At 40.5% G+C, this 22,065-nt stretch overlaps 1 protein-coding gene across 1 annotated transcript in view; it reads right to left on the bottom strand.

Annotated features, from left to right (window-relative positions):
- The window catches only part of LOC117529214 (cilia- and flagella-associated protein 44), a 52,922-nt gene that overhangs the window by 28,477 nt on the left and 2,380 nt on the right, over positions 1–22,065 (bottom strand). Inside the window, 14 exon segments of the mRNA XM_034191934.1 lie at positions 2,572–2,763; positions 4,962–5,114; positions 5,233–5,343; positions 5,427–5,633; positions 6,042–6,136; positions 6,220–6,319; positions 8,399–8,446; positions 8,555–8,710; positions 9,562–9,726; positions 10,279–10,393; positions 17,338–17,554; positions 17,645–17,747; positions 20,258–20,420; positions 20,749–20,869. Of these exon segments, the coding sequence (XP_034047825.1) occupies positions 2,572–2,763; positions 4,962–5,114; positions 5,233–5,343; positions 5,427–5,633; positions 6,042–6,136; positions 6,220–6,319; positions 8,399–8,446; positions 8,555–8,710; positions 9,562–9,726; positions 10,279–10,393; positions 17,338–17,554; positions 17,645–17,747; positions 20,258–20,420; positions 20,749–20,869 (1,946 nt within the window).

Genomic DNA, 22,065 nt, shown 5'->3' with positions numbered 1-22,065 from the left:
TTTCCTGCCACCGCGACCCACACCCAGATAAGCATCAAGAAATGAATGTATGAATCATCAGACGGTGTATCACGTTCTAGTCTTGATGGCATTAATCCCGTGGACCTCCTTCCAAATGATTAAACATGGAATCAGTCTTTAAAGAGTAAAATAAAACATGTCCATGCAATAAAGAAACATACCCCAGTCTTCTGGAATATATTTAACTTGACACAAACTCTCAAAGAGAGCATACAGTAGTGTTCAGAATAATAGTAGTGCTATGTGACTAAAAAGATTAATCCAGGTTTTGAATATATTTCTTATTGTTACATGGGAAACAAGGTACCAGTAGATTCAGTAGATTCTCACAAATCCAACAAGACCAAGCATTCATGATATGCACACTCTTAAGGCTATGAAATTGGGCTATTAGTAAAATCTATCTTTTCCTTGTAGGCAGCCTTGGCTTCTCTGATGCCTCCTGTCAGATCGGACCTGGCTGCGCTGTACAGGGCCCTGTCCCCTGATTTAAAGGCGGTGTTGCGGCTTTTTAATAGGGACTGGACTGCGCTGTTCATCCAGGGCTTCTGGTTTGGAAAAACCCTGACCCTTTTGTTGACGGTGACTGTGTCAACACAGTTCTTAATGTAAGAGAGTACGGTGTCGGTGTACTCCTGCAGGTTGTGGCTGGAAAATAAATCCCATACTGTCCATGAGAAGCAGTCCTGTAGCTGGGAGAGCGCTCCCTCAGGCCATGTTTGGATTGTCTTTCGTTGTGGCTTTGTTTGCCTCAGCACGGGGGTGTAGGTGGGGGTGAGGGACAGGCAGAGGGTGAGGGTTATACTGAAGTGTGTTCATTTAACTGTTCAAGCATATGCACTCAAAATAAGACCCTGAGATAACTGAAATGACATTTCCTTGAATGTTCTGGAAACAGATACAGTAGTGTTCAGAATAATAGTAGTGCTATGTGACTAAAAAGATTAACCCAGGTTTTGAATATATTTCTTATTGTTACATGGGAAACAAGGTACCAGTAGATTCAGTAGATTCTCACAAATCCAACAAGACCAAGCATTCATGATATGCACACTCTTAAGGCTATGAAATTGGGCTATTAGTAAAAAAAGTAGAAAGGGGGGTGTTCACAATAATAGTAGCATCTGCTGTTGACGCTACAAACTCAAAACTATTATGTTCAAACTGCTTTTTTAGCAATCCTGTGAATCACTAAACTAGTATTTAGCTGTATAACCACAGTTTTTCATGATTTCTTCACATCTGCGAGGCATTAATTTTGTTGGTTTGGAACCAAGATTTTGCTGGTTTACTAGTGTGCTTGGGGTCATTGTCTTGTTGAAACACCCATTTCAAGGGCATGTCCTCTTCAGCATAAGGCAACATGACCTCTTCAAGTATTTTGACATATCCAAACTGATCCATGATACCTGGCATGCGATATATAGGCCCAACACCATAGTAGAAGAAACATGCCCATATCATGATGCTTGCACCACCATGCTTCACTGTCTTCACTGTGAACTGTGGCTTGAATTCAGAGTTTGGGGGTCGTCTCACAAACTGTCTGCGGCCCTTGGACCCAAAAAGAACAATTTTACTCTTATCAGTCCACAAAATATTCCTCCATTTCTCTTTAGGCCAGTTGATGTGTTCTTTGGCAAATTGTAACCTCTTCTGCACGTCTTTTATTTAACAGAGGGACTTTGCAGGGGATTCTTGCAAAAAAAATTAGCTTCACACAGGCGTCTTCTAACTGTCACAGCACTTACAGGTAACTCCAGACTGTCTTTGATCATCCTGGAGCTGATCAATGGGTGAGCCTTTGCCATTCTGGTTATTCTTCTGTCCATTTTGATGGTTGTTTTCCGTTTTCTTCCACACGTCTCTGATTTTTTTGTCCATTTTAAAGCATTGGAGATCATTGTAGATGAACAGCCTATAATTTTTTGCACCTGCGTATAAGTTTTCCCCTCTCCAATCAACTTTTTAATCAAACTATGCTGTTCTTCTGAACAATGTCTTGAACGTCCCATTTCCCTCAGGCTTTCAAAGAGAAAAGCATGTTCAACAGGTGCTGGATTCATCCTTAAATAGGGGACACTTGATTCACACCTCTTTGTTCCACAAAACTGACGAACTCACTGACTGAATGCCACACTACTATTATTGTGAACACCCCCTTTTCTACTTTTTTTTTACTAATAGCCCTATTTCATAGCCTTAAGAGTGTGCATATCATGAATGCTTGGTCTTGTTGGATTTGTGAGAATCTACTGGTACCTTGTTTCCCATGTAACAATAAGAAATATACTCAAAACCTGGATTAATCTTTTTAGTCACATAGCACTACTATTATTCTGAACACTACTGTACGTCATTTAATCCTTACAGTGGTATTATCAACACGACAATGTTTGGAACCCTTTTATGGAAACACATCAGATTCACCAGCGTTACTCATGACTAAGTGAAACACATGATCACCACCTAGTAGTCTGTGTGTGTGTCTGTGTGTGTGTGTGTGCGCCCGTGTGAGTGCATGCGTGCGTAACTGTAAAAGGCACAAACCATAGAGAGCCAGAACTGGTCAGGCTGTGAGTAAAAACCACAGCAGAGAGGACTCGGAGACTCTGGGATGTAGATTGGAGGGAGCCCTTCCTCCTCTTCTTCCCGAATGAATACCTGTGCTTCTTTTAGTTTCTCTTCTCTCTCTTTCTTCACTTCCTTTATGGCTTGCCGTCTGGCAATTTCCTTGTCTCTCTGAATCACACAAACAAAGCAGACTTTAGACCACGAGGCATCTATTTGCACAGTAATAAGAAAACTTCTTAAGATCCTGTTGGGGGCGCTATGATGTGGGCTGGAAGCTGCAGCTTTCCCACAAACTAGAGCTTAGATTATATTGGAATACTGGAGTTGGACTCAACTGTTGTCCCATCTGTAATCTTTTGTCCACTCTCTGTAACCTAAAAGACACGCCTACTGTGCATGTAAACACAGTATGTGCTTCTTTGAGCACATCCTTTCCAAAATTAAATAGTCACAATCAGGCTACCTTTTTGGAGCTGCAGTGAAGTCCTATAGTTACTAGGAGAAGAACAATACACACACATACAGAATCTAAAAAAAAAATAAAAAAAAATCTGAAAATCACATTGTATGATTTTTAAATAATTAATTTGCATTTTATTACATGAAATAAGAATTTGATACAATAGAAAAACAGACCTTAATATTTGGTACAGAAACCTTTGTTTACAGTTACAGAGGTCAGATGTTTCCTGTAGTTCTTTACCAAGCTTGCACACACTACAGTAGGGATTTTGGTCCACTCCTCCATAGAAATCTTCTCCAGATCTTTGAGGTTTCGAGTTTCCGCACCTTCCCAAGATTTTCTATTGAGTTCAGGTCTGGAGACTGGCGAGGCCACTCCAGGACCTTGAAATGCTTGTTACGGCGCTACTCTTTAGTTGCCCTGGCTGTGTTTTGGGTCATTGGTATGCTCGAAGACCCTAGTTCTGGGCTTTCTGAGAATCATCCTTACCCCATGAGGTGAGATCTTGCATGGAGCCCCAGACTGAGGAAGATTGGCAGTCTTCTTGTGTTTCTTCCATTTTCTAATAATTGTGCCTACAGTTGTTGTCTTCTACCAAGCTGCTTGCCTGTTGTACTATAGTCCATCCCAGCCTTGTGCAGGCCTACAGTTTTGTCCCTGGTGTCAAACAGCTCTTTGGTTTTGGCCATGGTGGACAGGTTGGAGTGTGACTGATTGAGTGTGTGAACAGGTATCTTTTATAAAGGTACGGAGTTCAAACAGGTGCAATTAATACAGGTAAAGAGTGCAGAAAAAGAGGGCTTCTTAAATAAAAATTAACAGGTCTGTGAGAGCCACAATTCTGGCTGGTTGGTAGGCGATCAAATACTTATTTGATGCAATAAAATGCAAATTAATTATTTAAAAATCATGCAATGTGATTTTCTGACATTTTTTGTTAGATTCTGTCTCTTATAGTTGAAGTGTACCTACGATAATAATTACAGACCTCTGCATTCTTTGTAGGTGGGAAAACTTGCAAAATTGACAGTGGAACAATACTTATTTGCCTCACTGTATCATGATAATCATATCTTGGGGCCTGAATTGAATCTTATTATTAAAAAAATGAATATTGTTCTCTTTTTTGGGGGGTTGTTTTCTATAAAAATTAATATTGGGATACCATGAAAGGTCAAAAACTGCATGGAAGAAATAATGTCTTGCAAAAATTATAATTATAATTTACAACCTGTGATTAGGTTTAGCCAGTAACACCCAACCGAGCATGCATACTAAACTGGCTGAGCTGGGTCCCACATGGAAAAAGTGATTTTTTTCAGACTCCAAAAACTTTTAGGGTTGCAGGCTGATCATGATGATAATGAAGTATCCACTGCTCAACCATCAGCCGAACCTGCGGGTCATGTTTCGAGCAGATCGGCCCAGCGACCGCTGAGAAGTCGTCCGCAAACCTCCACGTGACAGACACACAGATGCATACCAGCAATTATTATAAGATAATAATTCAGAATAATTTGTTTCTTTGAAGTTAAACATTCACCACAGATTATTTTCTACATAATTAGTGTGAACACAAACATAATTATGTATGGTGGAATGTATGTAGTCGCGATAGCTGTATCATGATATACATTGTATCGTGGAACTTATGCTGTTGTTAACACTGGGTGAACTCACTCTCACTTCCATGATGTTTTAGTCAACAACCTGGAAACATGGCAACATTTCGCAGCTCAAATGATGGATTATATTAGCTTTACATCTGTCAGATCGAGGCCTACATTCTCTTGTGGTGTCTGTACCTTGTGAATAATTATTTTTGGTTTCCAGAACTTTGTTTTTGTTCTCTGTTTGAATTTTTGAATTTTCTGATTGACTCATGCTGTGGGAGAGCTCGAACCTTAATACGAGACTTAATGCTCCTGAATCTGAAGGATCTGCTGGGCAAATCAGGCAGGTGGTAGGACTTTGAAGACTTTGTGAGATCTGTATCAGGACTCTGCACCTCAACAACATGGCCACTCTGACACAGGATTAGCAGCGTGCTTTTCCTCTGGGTATAAAAAGGCAAACAATTTAATTTCACAGAAACTGGTTTATCTTCAGGAATACAACAAATACAGTCAGAGATATCTGTGTGCATTTCTCCTTTCTGCATAGTATGGACTTACATGGGAATGAGGTGACCACTCCAGCCTCTGCACCGGCCTGGGAACATGGACGAAGCCAATGGGATTGTAGTTTTTCCCAACAGCAAAGAAGAAGACTGTGCAGTCTGAGCTCTGGAGACAAGAAAGGTAAGAGGAAAAAATTAACAAAGTCACAAAGTTCTCATGTACTGTCTTCTGATGAAAGAAAGCTGTACCCCTGTGGCTAAGGTCGCTCCGGTTCGGTCATATGCAACAGCCGTCACAGGTGCATTATGGGGTTTGAAGGCTTGTTTCAGGCGCAGCTCAGCGTCGCTTTTGTGTCGCCCAGTGACTATGTGGAGACTGTGAGGATCGTACAGCTCCAACAAGCGCACAACCCCATCCTCAAAGCCCGTGACCAGTAAACATCCAGGATGATTCACCTGAAGACAAAGTCAGGATGCTGGTCAGGTTTGTCCTGGTAGTCATGCCAAAGCAACAAAGTCTTTAAGCTCAAGGGAACATAACCTGCTAAAACATACTGACTTAGTGTTACACAAAGTGTAAAATATTTGAAAATTAGTATTTCTCCACAGAGGAGGTTAAGTTTTTAGCTGTTTCTGACTGACTGGTTGTTACATATCATTCATTTTCTGCCGCTCATCCAGGTCCAGGTCCAGGTCGTGGTGGCAGGACACCAAGTAGCTCATCCCACACTTCCCTATCCTCAACCAAGTCCTGTAACTCCTTCCTGAAGCGTTCCCGTTCTTGCAGATTTATCACATGTACAGTATGGACCCATATCACATGTGGTCCACTTTAGGCTGTATTATAAGTGTAGCCACACTCACCGAAGGCGGAGCCCAGCAGACAGCAGTCCCCCCTTGGTTGAAGCGGCTGGTTGTCAGTTGTCGTTTTGCCAGAAAGTCGTAAACCCGGACCGAACCTGAAGCACAGAGAATCACTTGTTTTAGGAGGTGTGCTTGCATCAGAACATTTTTACAGGTGTGCAAACCATGTTTGACTCACGATCCAAAGCAGTCGTGGCCATCAGATGGCTTTTCCTGGACGCGTCCAGTCCCTGAATCGGCCCGGCATGGAACGAGAAGAGGCACTTCGGATCGGGTGTCTGCGCACACAGAATATAGGAGTGATTATTCTGTGGTTACTGTATTTGCCCACCAGAGCATCAGCTAAGTATCAGCCCACCCCCTTTTTTGTAGAAAGTTGGTTAAATGCCCACCTGAAAGTAAAATAAATTACATGGAATACATTTAATCAATGAGAAAAGGACAAAAATTGGACACATGTGATATGCCCTGTCACGCCGGGGGTCAGGTCTTCCCGGGGTTGGGTTGTTTGGGAATGCAGCCCAAAGTGGGTGGTGAACATCTGAGGCTAAATACCAGAAGGAGACCCATAGTCGACAAGTACCTCAAAGGACATGTCTCACATTTTTAACGTCCCAGTTAGCAAGGCAACATAAAAGTACTCATGATTGTAAGTCTCTCCGCACACATGTGCTAATAACTAGTGATCGCTGATGTATTTTATTCCTCTCACTCTGATTGTTAGCAGGTGCATTTCCGGAATATGTCTCACTCGGCTATTCTCGGCATTTTTCGGCATGTGACGTACATTTTAGAAGGAGCAGAAACATCCCAATGACTGACAGACAGAGGAGAAACAGACCTGCTCCGTCTGAAAATGAAGCTTCTGAGCTTTCGTTCGAAAGTGATGGCTCAGATTTACAGACAGGAGACGACACACTTCACCCCGAAACTCATACCTTTTTCAGAGTGTTGGATTTGGGAACCTAAAGCGTGGTGACACGCTGTTATGTAGATGCTGGTTTACTGAAGCTGTGTACATGACATGGGGGCATCTCTATGACACTGTTCTAACAGACTGCCTAGACACGGAGATGGATTTGTTACACTGGAAAAAGTCAGAATACATTATTTCCAGGAGTTAATGGACACTATTTAATGTGCCACAAGCGTGAGAGAACTAAAGGTAGAACTGCAGCTGGCGAAATCGCGCACTCACGCTTCTTTGATCATGTGGAATTTACATTTGTCAATAAATCTATAACACGGTGAGTCTGGCATGTTCAGGATGTTGCCCCTTTTGTGTTTTGTGGCAAGTTTTTTTTTTTTCCTTTGAGAGAGTGTGAATTTGGAGCTGGAATGTATGTATGTGTGTGTGTGTGTGTGTGTGTGTATAACACAACATCACACTTATGTTAACTTTGAAATTAATCTATGCCTCTGTTCTTAACGTTAACAGCTACATTCCACTGAAGCACATGCTGGGACACTTCTGATAGCTACGCCACTTGTCTGAAACACTCACGAGTACTTTGTTTTTGAAAGTCTCCATAGCTATTTGTTGCGAATGCTGTATATTTTGAAACCGGTCACTGAAGTACATAAAGTAATCCAGGTGGATCATTGGATGGTCACTAACAGCCTAAATCTTAATTGCTATGATTTCGGTGCGACATGTTCTTCAAGGGTAAGTTGAAGAGAACTTTGAGGAGAGAGTTCAAGAGGGCGTGAAAGCGCTGAGCGATAAATAGGTGGGATCCACGCAGTCCACCTGGGGGTATTCTTTTTTATTTGTGATGAAATTAGACATTTTATTGAAATTGGCATTCTGATGTACATGATATTGGCCATGCTCATGCATTGGCCCAGACCCTCTTTTGGCAGAATTTTGTGTGTAGAGCCCTGGGCCCTCTGATGGGAGAACGGGGTATTACAACATGTAATGGAACAATTACGATTAACCCCCCCTAAGCCTGTATGTCCCATCAAAGGGAAATTTCACTTTTTATTTGTGAGATACTGACAAGCCAAAATGAGGCTGGTGGCAGGGGGTTAATTAATATGAACTGAACGACTACATCCCATTCATCTCAGTAATCATAAATATAGCTCTCAGTCATTTTTACTATATAAGTGGATAATTTTTCCTTTAAAAAAAATGTTGTTGCTTCACTTCTGTTGTATGTTTGACCAGCAAAAGATTGGATTTCCAAATTGACCATTTATATATCACTTTTAGCTATTTCACTTTAACTATATGGACTTGCCACCATCACCAGTATTCATCTCCTCTGTGGTAAAGGTCAATTATGGATCTTTTCTAAAATGCACATTTGTGTCTGTGTTTACGCACAATAAGCGCAGCAGTGAGAACTCACCGTGTTGGTGAATGAAAGATCCAGTTGCCAAATTGCTCCATTGGAATCCTACAAAGCAGCAGAGCTCAGAGATCAGACCTTTTCAGTTCCCAATCAGGTGAGACCAAATCATTTTATTTCACGTGGAGTTAAATGTTGTGACCTTTGCACTCTGACCTGAGCAAACCAGATGAAGGAATCTGGTAAGGAGGTCTTCACCATGCAGGAGAGGTTGACATTATGTCCGATCATCATCTCGTTCATGGGCTCCATTTCAAACAGGGGACTGTCATCGCTGCTGTCGGCATTGTCAATTACCTCAAAGTCCCAGCCCTGGAGAGGAGAGAGAGGGCGGGGCTTAAACAAGCAGTGTTTGAAAGAAACAAACCAAGGAATACAGCAATATAGAATAATCACAACTGCTCCACTGTCCCATCAGTTCACCTGTATGCCTGTTTGCTGCCAAAAACCAGTAAAGTGACTCCAAAGTCTTGGGACAACAGTGAATTTCTGCCTGAAGTCAAGGAGTTCTAGCATGTTCAGGTTCTGTTTGTGAATAAAATGCAGTGCAAGCTCTGCTGGCGATTTGTTGTGCTGTCAACTGTAATGTGGAAATTGGTACAAAGGCCAGTCATGGCCCCTATTCCAGTTGATTTACCTTCCAAAACTCACTTATAGACATAAAAATCAAGTAACATACAAAAGAATAACATTGTGGAGTCAAGACATTCCTGTCATAGAGTGGTGGGACGACTTATTCTTAAGAGACAGACTGAAGAAAATTGGCCTCTGAAGTGAGATCAGAGTACAGCCACTTGGGGTAGTGGAGGTCATCTGGATATATGACTGGAGTGCTCTTCAATTTGGAGGTTCATGAAATTGCAAAGACAACCCGGGGTAGACCCAGAACATGCTGTAGAGATCACATACCCATGGTGGCATGAGGAGATTCTGACTAGACCATAGGCCAGAAAATCTGTGCTAAGATTGTAGTCATGATTTGCCTCAAAATGTTTCCATCCATCTCTTTCCCCTTTTATCTTCTTGTCTAAAAACATGGGTTGCATTTCAGAAGTTCCAATTTAGAAACCTACAAATTGTTATTTTGATGAATAATTTTAAAAATTGATGACAGCAGATTGCAAAGAAAGTGAGGTGACAACGTGGCAACACAGGCATCTCACCCGGACCGCTCCATCAGAGCCAATGGTCATCAGCTGTCCCTCCTCCAGGGTAAATGGCTGAATGGACCCGGTATGACAGCTCCGCCCACCTTTACGGCAAATCTCCACTTTGATGATGTTGTCCTCCCACAGTAGCAGGTTTCCCCAAACTGATCCAGACACGACCTGAAAGACACACACACACACACACACACACATATATATATATGTATATATGTATATATGAGTATATATACGAGTATGTATAGCAACACCTTGTCAGGCTGTAGGGGGCAGAAAAGCTTTGCTGAGTTGCAGAGGGGTTCAAACTTTGATTCAGAGTTAAAGAATGAGGATACAGGTCTGACTAATAATACTTTCTAGTGCTATTTAAGGCATATTAAACAAGTGTCAACAAATTGGACTTGTGACAGGCTTTGAATAGCCTGTTCAATTTACTATGCATCAAATTAAGATCATCTGTGGTCATGAGAAAGTCTGATCTTAGGAGCAGAATATTAATTTTATGTTTTAAATAAGAGGATGTAATTAAATAATGTGTGCTAAATTGAATTTAGCACACATTATTCAACAAATGTTTCCAAACGTTTCCCCTCTTTTTTTGCAATAGATTCTCCAGATTCAAACACAGTGACATTAATCCACATCTTTTTAATGGTTTATGTCTTCTCTATTACATCTACAGACTTGTATTAACCTCCACAGTCACACAATCACCTTTCCATCAGGGAGTTCAATGAAGCCCTCAATATCAGTCGGTGTAGTTTTCCCAAACTGTCCCATATGCCCTTGCAACTTTTGACCAGTGAAGGTACCAGTGATCTTCCAGAACCTGTTAGAGAAGGGAAAAAGAAGTCGTGGAATTTTAAAATTTAATCCAAATCCACAAACAAGTTTAGTGTAATAAAAAAGAACAGTACTCATTTCATTTTTGATGTCTCAAATCACTAAAGATTATTATTGTTGTTGTTGATGTTCATAATAAATTAACCAATTAATTAATTAATTAATTAATTAACTAACATACTGAAACAAATGAACGTTTGAAGGATTTTGGATAACCTTGAAACACAACCAGCTTTGACATCATAGTAATTTTATGTTTTCTTCCCTTCCTGCAGCTTGCTTCCTCTCCTTGTCCAGACTGGATTAATGTTTCTTGACCTTCTCAGATGACTGAACTCTGACTCTTCTTTGAAATCAGTGTTTGTGTGTGTGTGTGTTTGGTCTTCCAGTCCTTGTATGACCGTACAGAGCCATGTCTGTATCATTTTTAATTATAAAATTTTATAAATTGCGTCATGACAAAAACAGTGACATTGAACAAAGCTGCTCTAATTTTGTCAGCCTAAACGAAACTACAAGATTGAAATATATGTTGACAGCCGAAGGTTTGATCCTAAAAAAAAAAAAAAACAGCCAAATTCTGTTTTGAGGCCTTTGAAAAAAGAATTTCCATTTAATTTTACCTTACATAGAAATTCCTGATACCCCCATAGCAGGTCCACAGTCCCGACAATACTATATCATTTTATTGAATTGCTGTTCTTATTGAATTGCTGTTCTTGTTGTAGATATATCTCTTGATGAGATTACGTAATGTATTTTTTTTTATATTTAAATGCCTATGGCTGTTTAGTCTATTGAACATGTTTAATTGTACTGTAGGTGATTATTTAACTTTGTCACTGGTTGGTTGGTTTATTTATTTGTAAATATGTAAATTTTTTTCATGTGTAGAAAAAAAAATCGCATTTGCAAAATTGACAATTCTGTTTGTGACGTGTAATTCACAACAAATCGCGACCAATGTTGGTCGTTATTCACACTCCCATCCAGTAGATCGCAGCGTTCTGTGCATTTTGACCGGGCGGTGATTGAAACCATTTTTCCCATAATGCCTTTTGGCGTATGTGTCTGTCAACGATCAAACCTTCAGAATTAGCACATTACTTTAAAAGACGTGCGATATTTTCACTTTGTAAAAATGACAGTTACTGTTAATGTCAATAAACTGTCCGGAATTAGTTGTTTGTAAGTGAAACCATAAGTGAAAAGTGCACTGCAGTGTGACTGTTGTAAAGCATGCAACAGACAGGAATTAACATGCATGATTTTAGAGTTTACAAATATTTTTGATCATTAAGTTTTACTTACTATGCCAGCAAAATATGTTAGCAGACTGAAAGTTAGCAGAACTAAATTTAGCGGAAGCTAATTGGTTCATTGATGGTTTACAAATTAGGTAAAAAACTAATCCGCGAACAAAATGTTAGCTTTGCTAATTAGCAGATTAGCAGAACTGTGCCCACCACTACCCTTAACTCAGTCATGGTAACAACAACATGACATTTAACTAAACTGACTAAATCAATTGAACTACAAAAACACCTAAATCAATCACAGTAACAACACTGTTAAAGTAACATGAACCACAAAAAAACAACATTTAAAACCCCCAAACCTCAAACTTCCATGGTGTATTGCAGCACAACATCCATTGCTTACTGGTTAGCTAAAATTGGTAATTTAAAAAAAAAAAAAATTTCCGTTTTTGCAGCATTTATTCTTTACCCAAAATACATACACAGTAAATTTTGCAGAGTAAAATTTACTCTGCTGGGATAACATTTGATCCCAGTCCAAATCGAGTTAAATATACTCTATCACAGGGATAAATCAACTCAACAGTGTGAAATCAAGTGTTATTGGTGTGAAACCACTTGCACTGACCAGACTGTGTTGCCAAATGAATGGTCCGCCCTAAAACCTGGTCATCCCTGCCTTCACTGCGCATTCATCATCAGCTGCGGTTCACCGGTGATCGCCTCGTTTGTGCTTAAACCTGCACTCCAGTCATCATCTATCTCAGCGACAGATATCTGAAGCTTTTGTAGAATAATCATATCCACATAAATTCAGCATTATTTCATAATAAAAGATGGAGGAAGCATTCAGAGCGCAGCAGCCAGACGAGCTGCTAGCTGCTGCGTTCACTGCGCGTTGGTCTTTTCGAAGCTTCACAGAGTATCATCTCGTTTCTGCTCAAAATGGCCTAATTTCTGCTTAAAACTGACTTTAGAATGATTTAAGAGGTTTTACCTTGTCATCTGATGTAATAATCACTCACATCGGGGTGAATGTGAGGTATTATTGTCAAGCGCTTTGAGCGTCTGATGCAAATGGAAAAGCGCTATATAAATGCAATCCATTTACCATTAATCCATTTGAACGCTTTGACTGAAGAGACTCTGTCTCAGATGAGCTGCTGAGCTCTGAAATGACGCATGTGCAGTGAAGGCAGGGCGGACCAATTTTTAGGGGGGACCGTTCGGTCTGCGACAACTGTCGAGCCGATTTCACGCTACAATAGAGTGTAATTTACTCTATTTAGACTAGGATCAAATGTTATCCCAGCAGAGTAAATTTTACTCTGTAAAACTGACTATGTAGGCATACCAAATGGTTGAAGTCAGCTCTCCTCGGTTTCTCTGTGATTGAAGCCACACACACACACACACACACATAAACACACACACACACACACACACACACACACACACACACACACACACACACACACACACACACACACACACACACACACACACATAAACACACACACACACAGAGAGAGAGAGAGAGAGAGAGAGAGAGAGAGGGGCCACTTGGCTATTATAATATAAATATTTACTTTAGTTTTTTTTAGTTTGTTTCTTGTTTGATGTGTTTTCACCCAGGTGATGCTACTTGTATTATTTATTGCTATAACCCCTTGTGGGTTCTTCATGAAATAAAGTATTATTCCAAAAACATGGTAATGGAGCTGAAAACTAAGGCTTGGGGCACTTGTTTTGCACTTGAGTGATTATAAAAGCAATGTTGGGAAAGTGTAGTGACACGGACCCACAACAGGGGGCGCAAATGAACGGACAATGAAAGAGTCGAATATGAACACTTTACTGTTGTGAAAGAGTACAACCAAAACACAGAGGATTACAGAATTTATGCAAACAGTCAATCCACAAAGGTGACGTGTGGGCAGGCTCGAGGATAGAAGACGTCTGTCCTGAGAAGAACCGGAACCACAAGATTTCCTCCGCCACCGAACCTGGAGAATACTGGAGCCGCCAAGTCCCGAGTCCCCAGGTGGCCACCGTCTCCGAATGTCAGATCTGGTACTGCTGGCGAGGAGCAAAAACAGTAAGATGTGGGTGCGTGCACACCCAGTAACAGCAATGGTGGGAATACCACCTCCACCTCTAATCCAGAAAACTGGCACGTGCAGTAGTAATGAGTACTTATCAACAGTTTGGCGTGGGGATCGAAGACGTCAGCTCTCCACGTATCACAAACTCAGCCTCCAGCTGCGAGCACTCACAGAACTGACTGCAAACAATACAGAAGCAAACACTGTCTGAAAAGACAAAAACAACGGCTGAGAAAGTTACCTTCACAGGTAGATGATATCTCGGCAACGAGGTGGAGATGACGTCCGGTTTTTATGGAGTGGAATGATGAAGTGAAGATGGGTGACAGCTGTCATGAGATAATGAGTGACAGCTGTCACCCCTCGGCTGTGTCCGTGGCGGCAGCGCCCTCTCGTGCCTGAAGCCCGCACTTCAGGCAGGGCGCCCTCTGGTGGTGGGCCAGCAGTACCTCCTCTTCTGGCGGCCCACACAACACGCAAGTCACTTTAATTTATTAAATCAAATCAATTTTATTTATATAGCGCCAAATCACAACAAACAGTTGCCCCAAGGTGCTTTATATTGTAAGGCAAAGCCATACAATAATTACGGAAAAACCCCAACGGTCAAAACGACCCCCTGTGAGCAAGCACTTGGCGACAGTGGGAAGGAAAAACTCCCTTTTAACAGGAAGAAACCTCCAGCAGAACCAGGCTCAGGGAGGGGCAGTCTTCTGCTGGGACTGGTTGAGGCTGAGGGAGAGAACCAGGAAAAAGACATGCTGTGGAGGGGAGCAGAGATTAATCACTAATGATTAAATGCAGAGTGGTGCATACAGAGCATTAACAGAAAGAAACACTCAGTGCATCATGGGAACCCCCCAGCAGTCTAAGTCTATAGCAGCATAACTAAGGGATGGTTCAGGGTCACCTGATCCAGCCCTAACTATAAGCTTTAGCAAAAAGGAAGTTTTTAAGCCTAATCTTAAAAGTAGAGAGGGTGTCTGTCTCCCTGATCCGAATTGGGAGCTGGTTCCAGAGGAGAGGAGCCTGAAAGCTGAAGGCTCTGCCTCCCATTCTACTCTTAAAAACCCTAGGAACTACAAGTAAGCCTGCAGTCTGAGAGCGAAGCGTTCTATTGGGGTGATATGGTACTATGAGGTCCCTAAGATAAGATGGGACCTGATTATTCAAAACCTTATAAGTAAGAAGAAGAATTTTAAATTCTATTCTAGAATTAACAGGAAGCCAATGAAGAGATGCCAATATGGGTGAAATCTGCTCTCTCCTTCTAGTCCCCGTCAGTACTCTAGCTGCAGCATTTTGAATGAACTGAAGGCTTTTCAGGGAACTTTTAGGACAACCTGATAAAAATGAATTACAATAGTCCAGCCTAGAGGAAATAAATGCATGAATTAGTTTTTCAGCATCACTCTGAGACAAGACCTTTCTAATTTTAGAGATATTGCACAAATGAAAAAAAGCAGTCCTACGTATTTGCTTAATATGCGCACTGAAGGACATATCCTGATCAAAAATGACTCCAAGATTTCTCACAGTATTACTAGAGGTCAGGGTAATGCCATCCAGAGTAAGGATCTGGTTAGACACCACGTTTCTAAGATTTGTGGGGCCAAGTACAATAACTTCAGTTTTATCTGAGTTTAAAAGCAGGAAATTAGAAGTCATCCATGTCTTTATGTCTGTAAGACAATCCTGCAGTTTAGCTAATTGGTGTGTGTCCTCTGGCTTCATGGATAGATAAAGCTGAGTATCATCTGCGTAACAATGAAAATTTAAGCAATGCTGTCTAATAATACTGCCTAAGAGAAGCATGTATAAAGTGAATAAAATTGGTCCTAGCAGAGAACCTTGTGGAACTCCATAATTAACCTTAGTCTGTGAAGAAGATTCCCCATTTACATGAACAAATTGTAATCTATTAGATAAATATGATTCAAACCACCGCAGCACAATGCCTTTAATACCTATGGCATGCTCTAATCTCTGTAATAAAATTTTATGGTCAACAGTATCAAAAGCAGCACTGAGGTCTAACAGAACAAGCACAGAGATGAGTCCACTGTCTGAGGCCAAAAGAAGATCATTTGTAACCTTCACTAATGCTGTTTCTGTACTATGATGAATTCTAAAACCTGACTGAAACTCTTCAAATAGACCATTCCTCTGCAGATGATCAGTTAGCTGTTTTACAACTACCCTTTCAAGAATTTTTGAGAGAAAAGGAAGATTAGAGATTGGCCTATAATTAGCTAAGATAGCTGGGTCAAGTGATGGCTTTTTAAGTAATGGTTTAATTACTGCCACCTTAAAAGCCTGTGGTACATAGCCAACTAATAAAGATAGATTGATCATATTTAAGATCAAAGCATTAATTAATGGTAGGGCTTCCTTGAGCAGCCTGGTAGAAATGGGGTCTAATAGACATGTTGATGGTTTGGAGGAAGTAACTAATGAAAATAACTCAGACAGAACAATCGGAGAGAAAGAGTCTAACCAAATACCGGCATCACTGAAAGCAGCCAAAGATAACGATATGTCTTTGGGATGGTTATGAGTAATTTTTTCTCTAATAGTTAAAATTTTATTAGCAAAGAAAGTCATGAAGTCATTACTAGTTAAAGTTAAAGGAATACTCGGCTCAATAGAGCTCTGACTCTTTGTCAGCCTGGCTACAGTGCTGAAAAGAAACCTGGGGTTGTTCTTATTTTCTTCAATAAGTGATGAGTAGTAAGATGTCCTAGCTTTATGGAGGGCTTTTTTTATAGAGCAACAGACTCTTTTTCCAGGCTAAGTGAAGATCTTCTAAATTAGTGAGACGCCATTTCCTCTCCAACTTACGGGTTATCTGCTTTAAGCTGCGAGTTTGTGAGTTATACCATGGAGTCAGGCATTTCTGATTTAAGGCTCTCTTTTTCAGAGGAGCTACAGCATCCAAAGTTGTCCTCAATGAGGATGTAAAACTATTGACGAGATAATCTATCTCACTCACAGAGTTTAGGTAGCTACTCTGCCCTGTGTTGGTATATGGCATTGGAGAACATGAAGGAATCATATCCTTAAACCTAGTTACAGCGCTTTCTGAAAGACTTCTACTGTAATGAAACTTATTCCCCACTGCTGGGTAGTCCATCAGAGTAAATGTAAAATATTAATATCCAAAGTGATTCATTAAAGTAGAATGTGTTGTTTATCTGTATGAGTGATTGGTCTGCAGTTACTACTATAAGCAACAAGTTTGTCCTTGTGTCCCACAACAGCGTGCACTCAAGGTTCTTGAAATGGAGCAGTATCTCCACCTGGTGGATATTTACTATTAATGCGGGTACAACAGAATTTCACCAGGAGCTCCAGCTGATCATATATTTAGAAACATTTAAGAATGAAATTGGGTTGATTCTGTTTGCACAAGCTGTATGTAGTAATTTCTTACATGTGGCTTTATTTAACACATTAGTTGGATAGAGTCTTGTAAATGATACAAACTATTCAGTAAGCCTCTTTAACTGTGCAAGTCACCACCACACCTGAAAAAAACGTTGACTCCTTGTAATAATGACTTTTACTTGATGTGTCCAGATCCTGAAGTGGTCAGATCCTCCAGGTTGTGTGCAGAGAAGCTGAGTCGGTAGACGTCCTGAGAAACAACTTTGCAGCTCAGCATCACCTTCTCCTGCCTCCAATCCCAAAGTGCTAGCTTGTAGTCTGGCGCTGTGCCGACACTCGCCAGCATACTGCCATCATGGCTGAAATCCATAGAGCTGTATGCCTTCTCTGTACCACCTGCAGACATACAGATTAAAACACAGCCATCGGGAGCCAGTGTAATACCATTGTAAATAGCATAAATCCGTGATCTCTGGAAGAGTTTACCTCTGAGGATACGGTAGGGTTGTAATGAGGGATATTCATAGACAATGATGTCGGGATATTTTCCCTTCTCTGCTACAGCAAAGTATTGTTTTCTTGGATGTACCTGTACCCACATGCAGTAACAAATATAACAATACATTTAGACAGAAGATATAAAGAAGAAGCTGCACCGGCCATCGGGACACCTATGATTAGCAACAAGGCTTCACAAGCAAGTTGATAACTTGTCTGTCTTTATTTTACTTTGCATGTTAAAAGACACCAACATGGCACAAAACAGGAGGTCCACTGGTCCTCACCAGTATCTATCAGAATCCAAAAACTGCAGAGCTGATTTTACAGCAGTTTTAACAGTTATTGGCAGAAATTTTATAATTTTATTTGGCTGTTGTATATGATGCCATTACATAGTTTATCCAGCAGAAGCTGGCCAACTGTGTTGTGTGTTGGGGGGTTTGGCTGGACATTTTTGTGTTGTTTTCTTTTCTTTGCTCTCCAGGTGGTATGCAAACTGGGTTTTTGTCTGTGGAGAAGGTGCTGGCAGAAGAGTCCTTCACCCTCATCAGCATTATTGGCTGCACTTGTGGAGGATGTTCACGTGCAGGCCTAATGACTTGCAGCACCTGTGGATGATGCTCACGTGCAAACTTAAAGACTTTCAGCTGAAGCAGATAATGAGATGGCGTTCTGCATTTAAGCCATGAATGATTCGAGCAGAATTGCCGGGAACTCGACCTTGTGACATTCGTTTGTGAGACACTGAGGACCGCGCCTGGGTTTGACACATCGTGCTTGTGAAGGAGGACGGGTGAGGGACACATGCTATCAGCACACATCAGAGGTGATGATTGTCTGAATAAGTGTTAACAGTAATTTGGTATTTTGTTACGCAGTATATTTTAACACTGATGAGAATTGTGCAGCTCGCTTCTCACTGCCGTGGCGTACGGAATGATGATCCTCCACCTGTTGTGAGAAGCTGCTCATTTACATAAAGCTTAAATTCAGACCTGAATGTGTTGCTGATAGTGTGTGCCTTTGAAGGATATTTGTTGTAGCTGTTGACTTACCTCACCTTTTCCATCCTTCACAGAGTCAGTTTGTCGTATCCACCTGGGGGGTGTTCGGCGGTGAGTCTGGGTCCAGAAGCATCGGGCTTCGATCCATTTGGGTGCTGGAGAGCGCGCCGTCCTTCACGTCGCCAGATAACCGCACATTTATGTTGTACACAAATTAGTGCACAGAAGGGAAATAATTTTTTTTGTTTTTGGAACCGCTTTCTGGTTATTTAGCGCTGGGTTCAGTCAGACGCTGGTCCGCTCCTCAACCTGCGTCTGCACATAACAAACTGCATCGTTTGGAATGTTGTCCAGCATGGCTGGGACACCCGTTGATCACATCAGCTACAAGAGACAAAGTCAAAGCCACCAGCTGCATTTTCAAACAAAGAGGGTCCTTTACAGTGATAAGAGACCACCAGCTAGACCACCAGCTAGGGAGGCCAAAATAGATGGGAAATATTTTTATGCAAATGCTGACTGATGTGACACGCCAACTGCCAATCTGATGCAGTGTAAAGGCAGTGTGACATACTTAGGTTGGTTGTTGCTTATATTCATAGATATTTCTAACAAAGTTCATGTTTTACACTGTATGACATCAAGCATCAATTATATTTCTTCGTCATAAAGGTTAGATAATGAAATGTTAGGAATCATTGCCAATTTTTGTATATCTCAGCAGATATACCGTGCATCTAGAAAGTATTTACAACACTTCACTTTTTCCAACATTTTGTTATGTTACAGCCTTATTCCAAAATGGAGTAAATTCACCCCCCGCCCCCCCCCCCCCAAAAAAAAAAATTCTACTCACAATTCCCCATAATGACTACATGAAAAAAAGTTATTTATTTATTTATTTTTGCAAATTTATTTCAAGAAAAAAACAAAGAAATCACATGTACATAATTATTTACACACCTTTCCTAAATACTTTGTTGATGCACCTTTGGGAGTCCTCTTGAATATGATGCCACAAGCTTGGCACACTTATCATTTGGCAGTTTTGCCCATTGTTCTTTGCAGCACCTGGGGCTGTGAATACTTATGTACATGTGATTTATTGTTTTTGTTTTTTTTTTTAGATTTGCAAAAATCTAAAACCTTTTCACATTGTCATTATGAGGTATTGTGTGTAGAGTTTTGAGGAAAAAAAAGAATTTCATCCATTTTGAAATAAGGCTGTAACATAAAAGGTGGAATATATGCAGTGCTGTGAATAATTTCTGGATGAACTGTATCGATCATAAATTTTTTACTCCCTAAAATCCGTATCAACCCGGAAAAAAATCCATATAGTCGGGCTCTATTTTTGATCCGTGAAGCTGGTATGCTTTGCTGCTTCTCCAACAAATTCCACATTTGTATGTAAATTGTGACTCAAAGCTAACAGCATCAATGGCGGAGTCAAAGCACAAAGTTTACCACTTCCTGAGTAAATGTTAAAGCTATGTGTCTCTCATTCCAATTGGAAATGGCAGATGAACAGTTCGGAAATTTACTTTAACTCTTCACCAATATGCACGTTAAAAAAAACAGTCAGCCGACTTACCGTCACGAACCCGATTCCTGTGCCGCTGCAGGATCTGAGAAATTGCTGCTGCTTAGTGGGAATGTCGAGGAGGATGAGAAGGTTACCTGCTATAAAGACCAGAGTTCTGTCATCCAGCAGGTGCAGGTTGGCCCTGCGACCACAGTCATAACCAAAAGAGTGGCTTGACAGTACCAGTTAAGGATCAAGAACAAATACACTAATAGCATCTGTTAGAAAGTTACAACACATTAAGTAAAGAGGCCAGGACTTCATGACTGTCTAAGCTCTCATATAGACATAATAAAAATACACTAACAATAAAGACTGTCGTCTTTCTTTAAACTTTCAGTGCAATCAAATTACAATAGCTCCAATTAACAAATATGCTATTACACAAACAAAACTATTATTAAACACGCTCAAGCCTGAAAAAAATCTTTCGATGCCTCTTGCTGTCTCTGTGATCTGTTCACTATGTTAATAAAAAAATATTTAAATAAAAAAGATACGTGAAGTGCAGGAGGTTCTCCGGGATGTCAGAATCGGGTATTATAAATGGCTTGGACTTGATCTCTTCATATTTGTAGTACATATCTGCTGGAAGCATCACTGTCTTCTCAGTAACACATGCTGGGATGGAAAAAACAGACAGCACATTACAACCACACTGTTTATTGGGTTTTCCCTCACAGGCACGCGACATAAGCAAACTGCATTGCTTTTGTTCAATAAGTCGTTATTGACTTAACAAGAGTGCACGAGTAAGGAGTGAAGCAGAGTGGTGGGATTTCAGGGAGAAGTGGCAGTGAAGGTGTATGACTTTAATTACTTGGGGTCAACCGGAGGTGGGAGCAAGTCACTGTCAAGTCATTCTCAAGTCATCAATCTGCAAGTCCCAAGTCAAGTCTCAAGTCAGCTCTCAAACACTTGGTGGTCATTTTGACTTAAGACTTGACTTGGGACTTGCTGATTAATGACCTGAGACTGACTTGATGGTGACATACTCCCACTTCTGGCATCAACTGATCAATGTGAGGGAGAGTGTGGTAGAGATGTGAAGAAGAAAGTGTGGGCAGGGTGGAGAAGAGTAGCAGGGGTGCTTTGTGATAGAAAGGTATCTGCAAGAGTGAAGGGCAAAGTTTATAAGGTGGTGGCATAAACAAAAGGTAGATAGGAAGTGGAAGTAGAAGTGGTAGAGTTGAAGATGCTGTGGGTTTTTTTGGTTGTTCTGACCATGGACATATACATATACCGTATTTTCCGCACCATAAGGCGCACCTAAAAGCCTTAAATTTTCACAAAAATCGGCCGTGCGCCCTATAATCCGGTGCGCCTTATGTGCGCACTGAATTCCAAAATCTGTAAAAACGACCGACGTTGTCTTTCACCGTCGGAATATCGGACCATTTCCGGCTGACACAGGGACGTAATACGTAAAGTACGCACGCTGGCAGCGTAGAGTACGTACCCTGGCAGCAATAAACCAATAGGAGAACATTACGTAATACGTATACATATATACATATATATACATACATATACACATACATATATATATATATATATATACATACATATACACATACATATATATATATATATATATATATACATACATATACACATACATATATATATATATATATATATATACATATACACACATACATATACACATATATATATATATACATATACACACATATATTATATAGAGAATAGATATATTATACATATACACACATACATATACCACATATATATATATATACATATCACCATACATCACATATATATATAATGCATATACACATATATATATTATA

Source organism: Thalassophryne amazonica, chromosome 17 (assembly GCF_902500255.1).
Source record: "Thalassophryne amazonica chromosome 17, fThaAma1.1, whole genome shotgun sequence".
In the NCBI taxonomy this organism is placed as follows: Eukaryota; Metazoa; Chordata; class Actinopteri; order Batrachoidiformes; family Batrachoididae; genus Thalassophryne; species Thalassophryne amazonica.
Note: the sequence above shows the minus strand (reverse complement) of the source record. Positions and strands in the feature narration are given on the sequence as shown.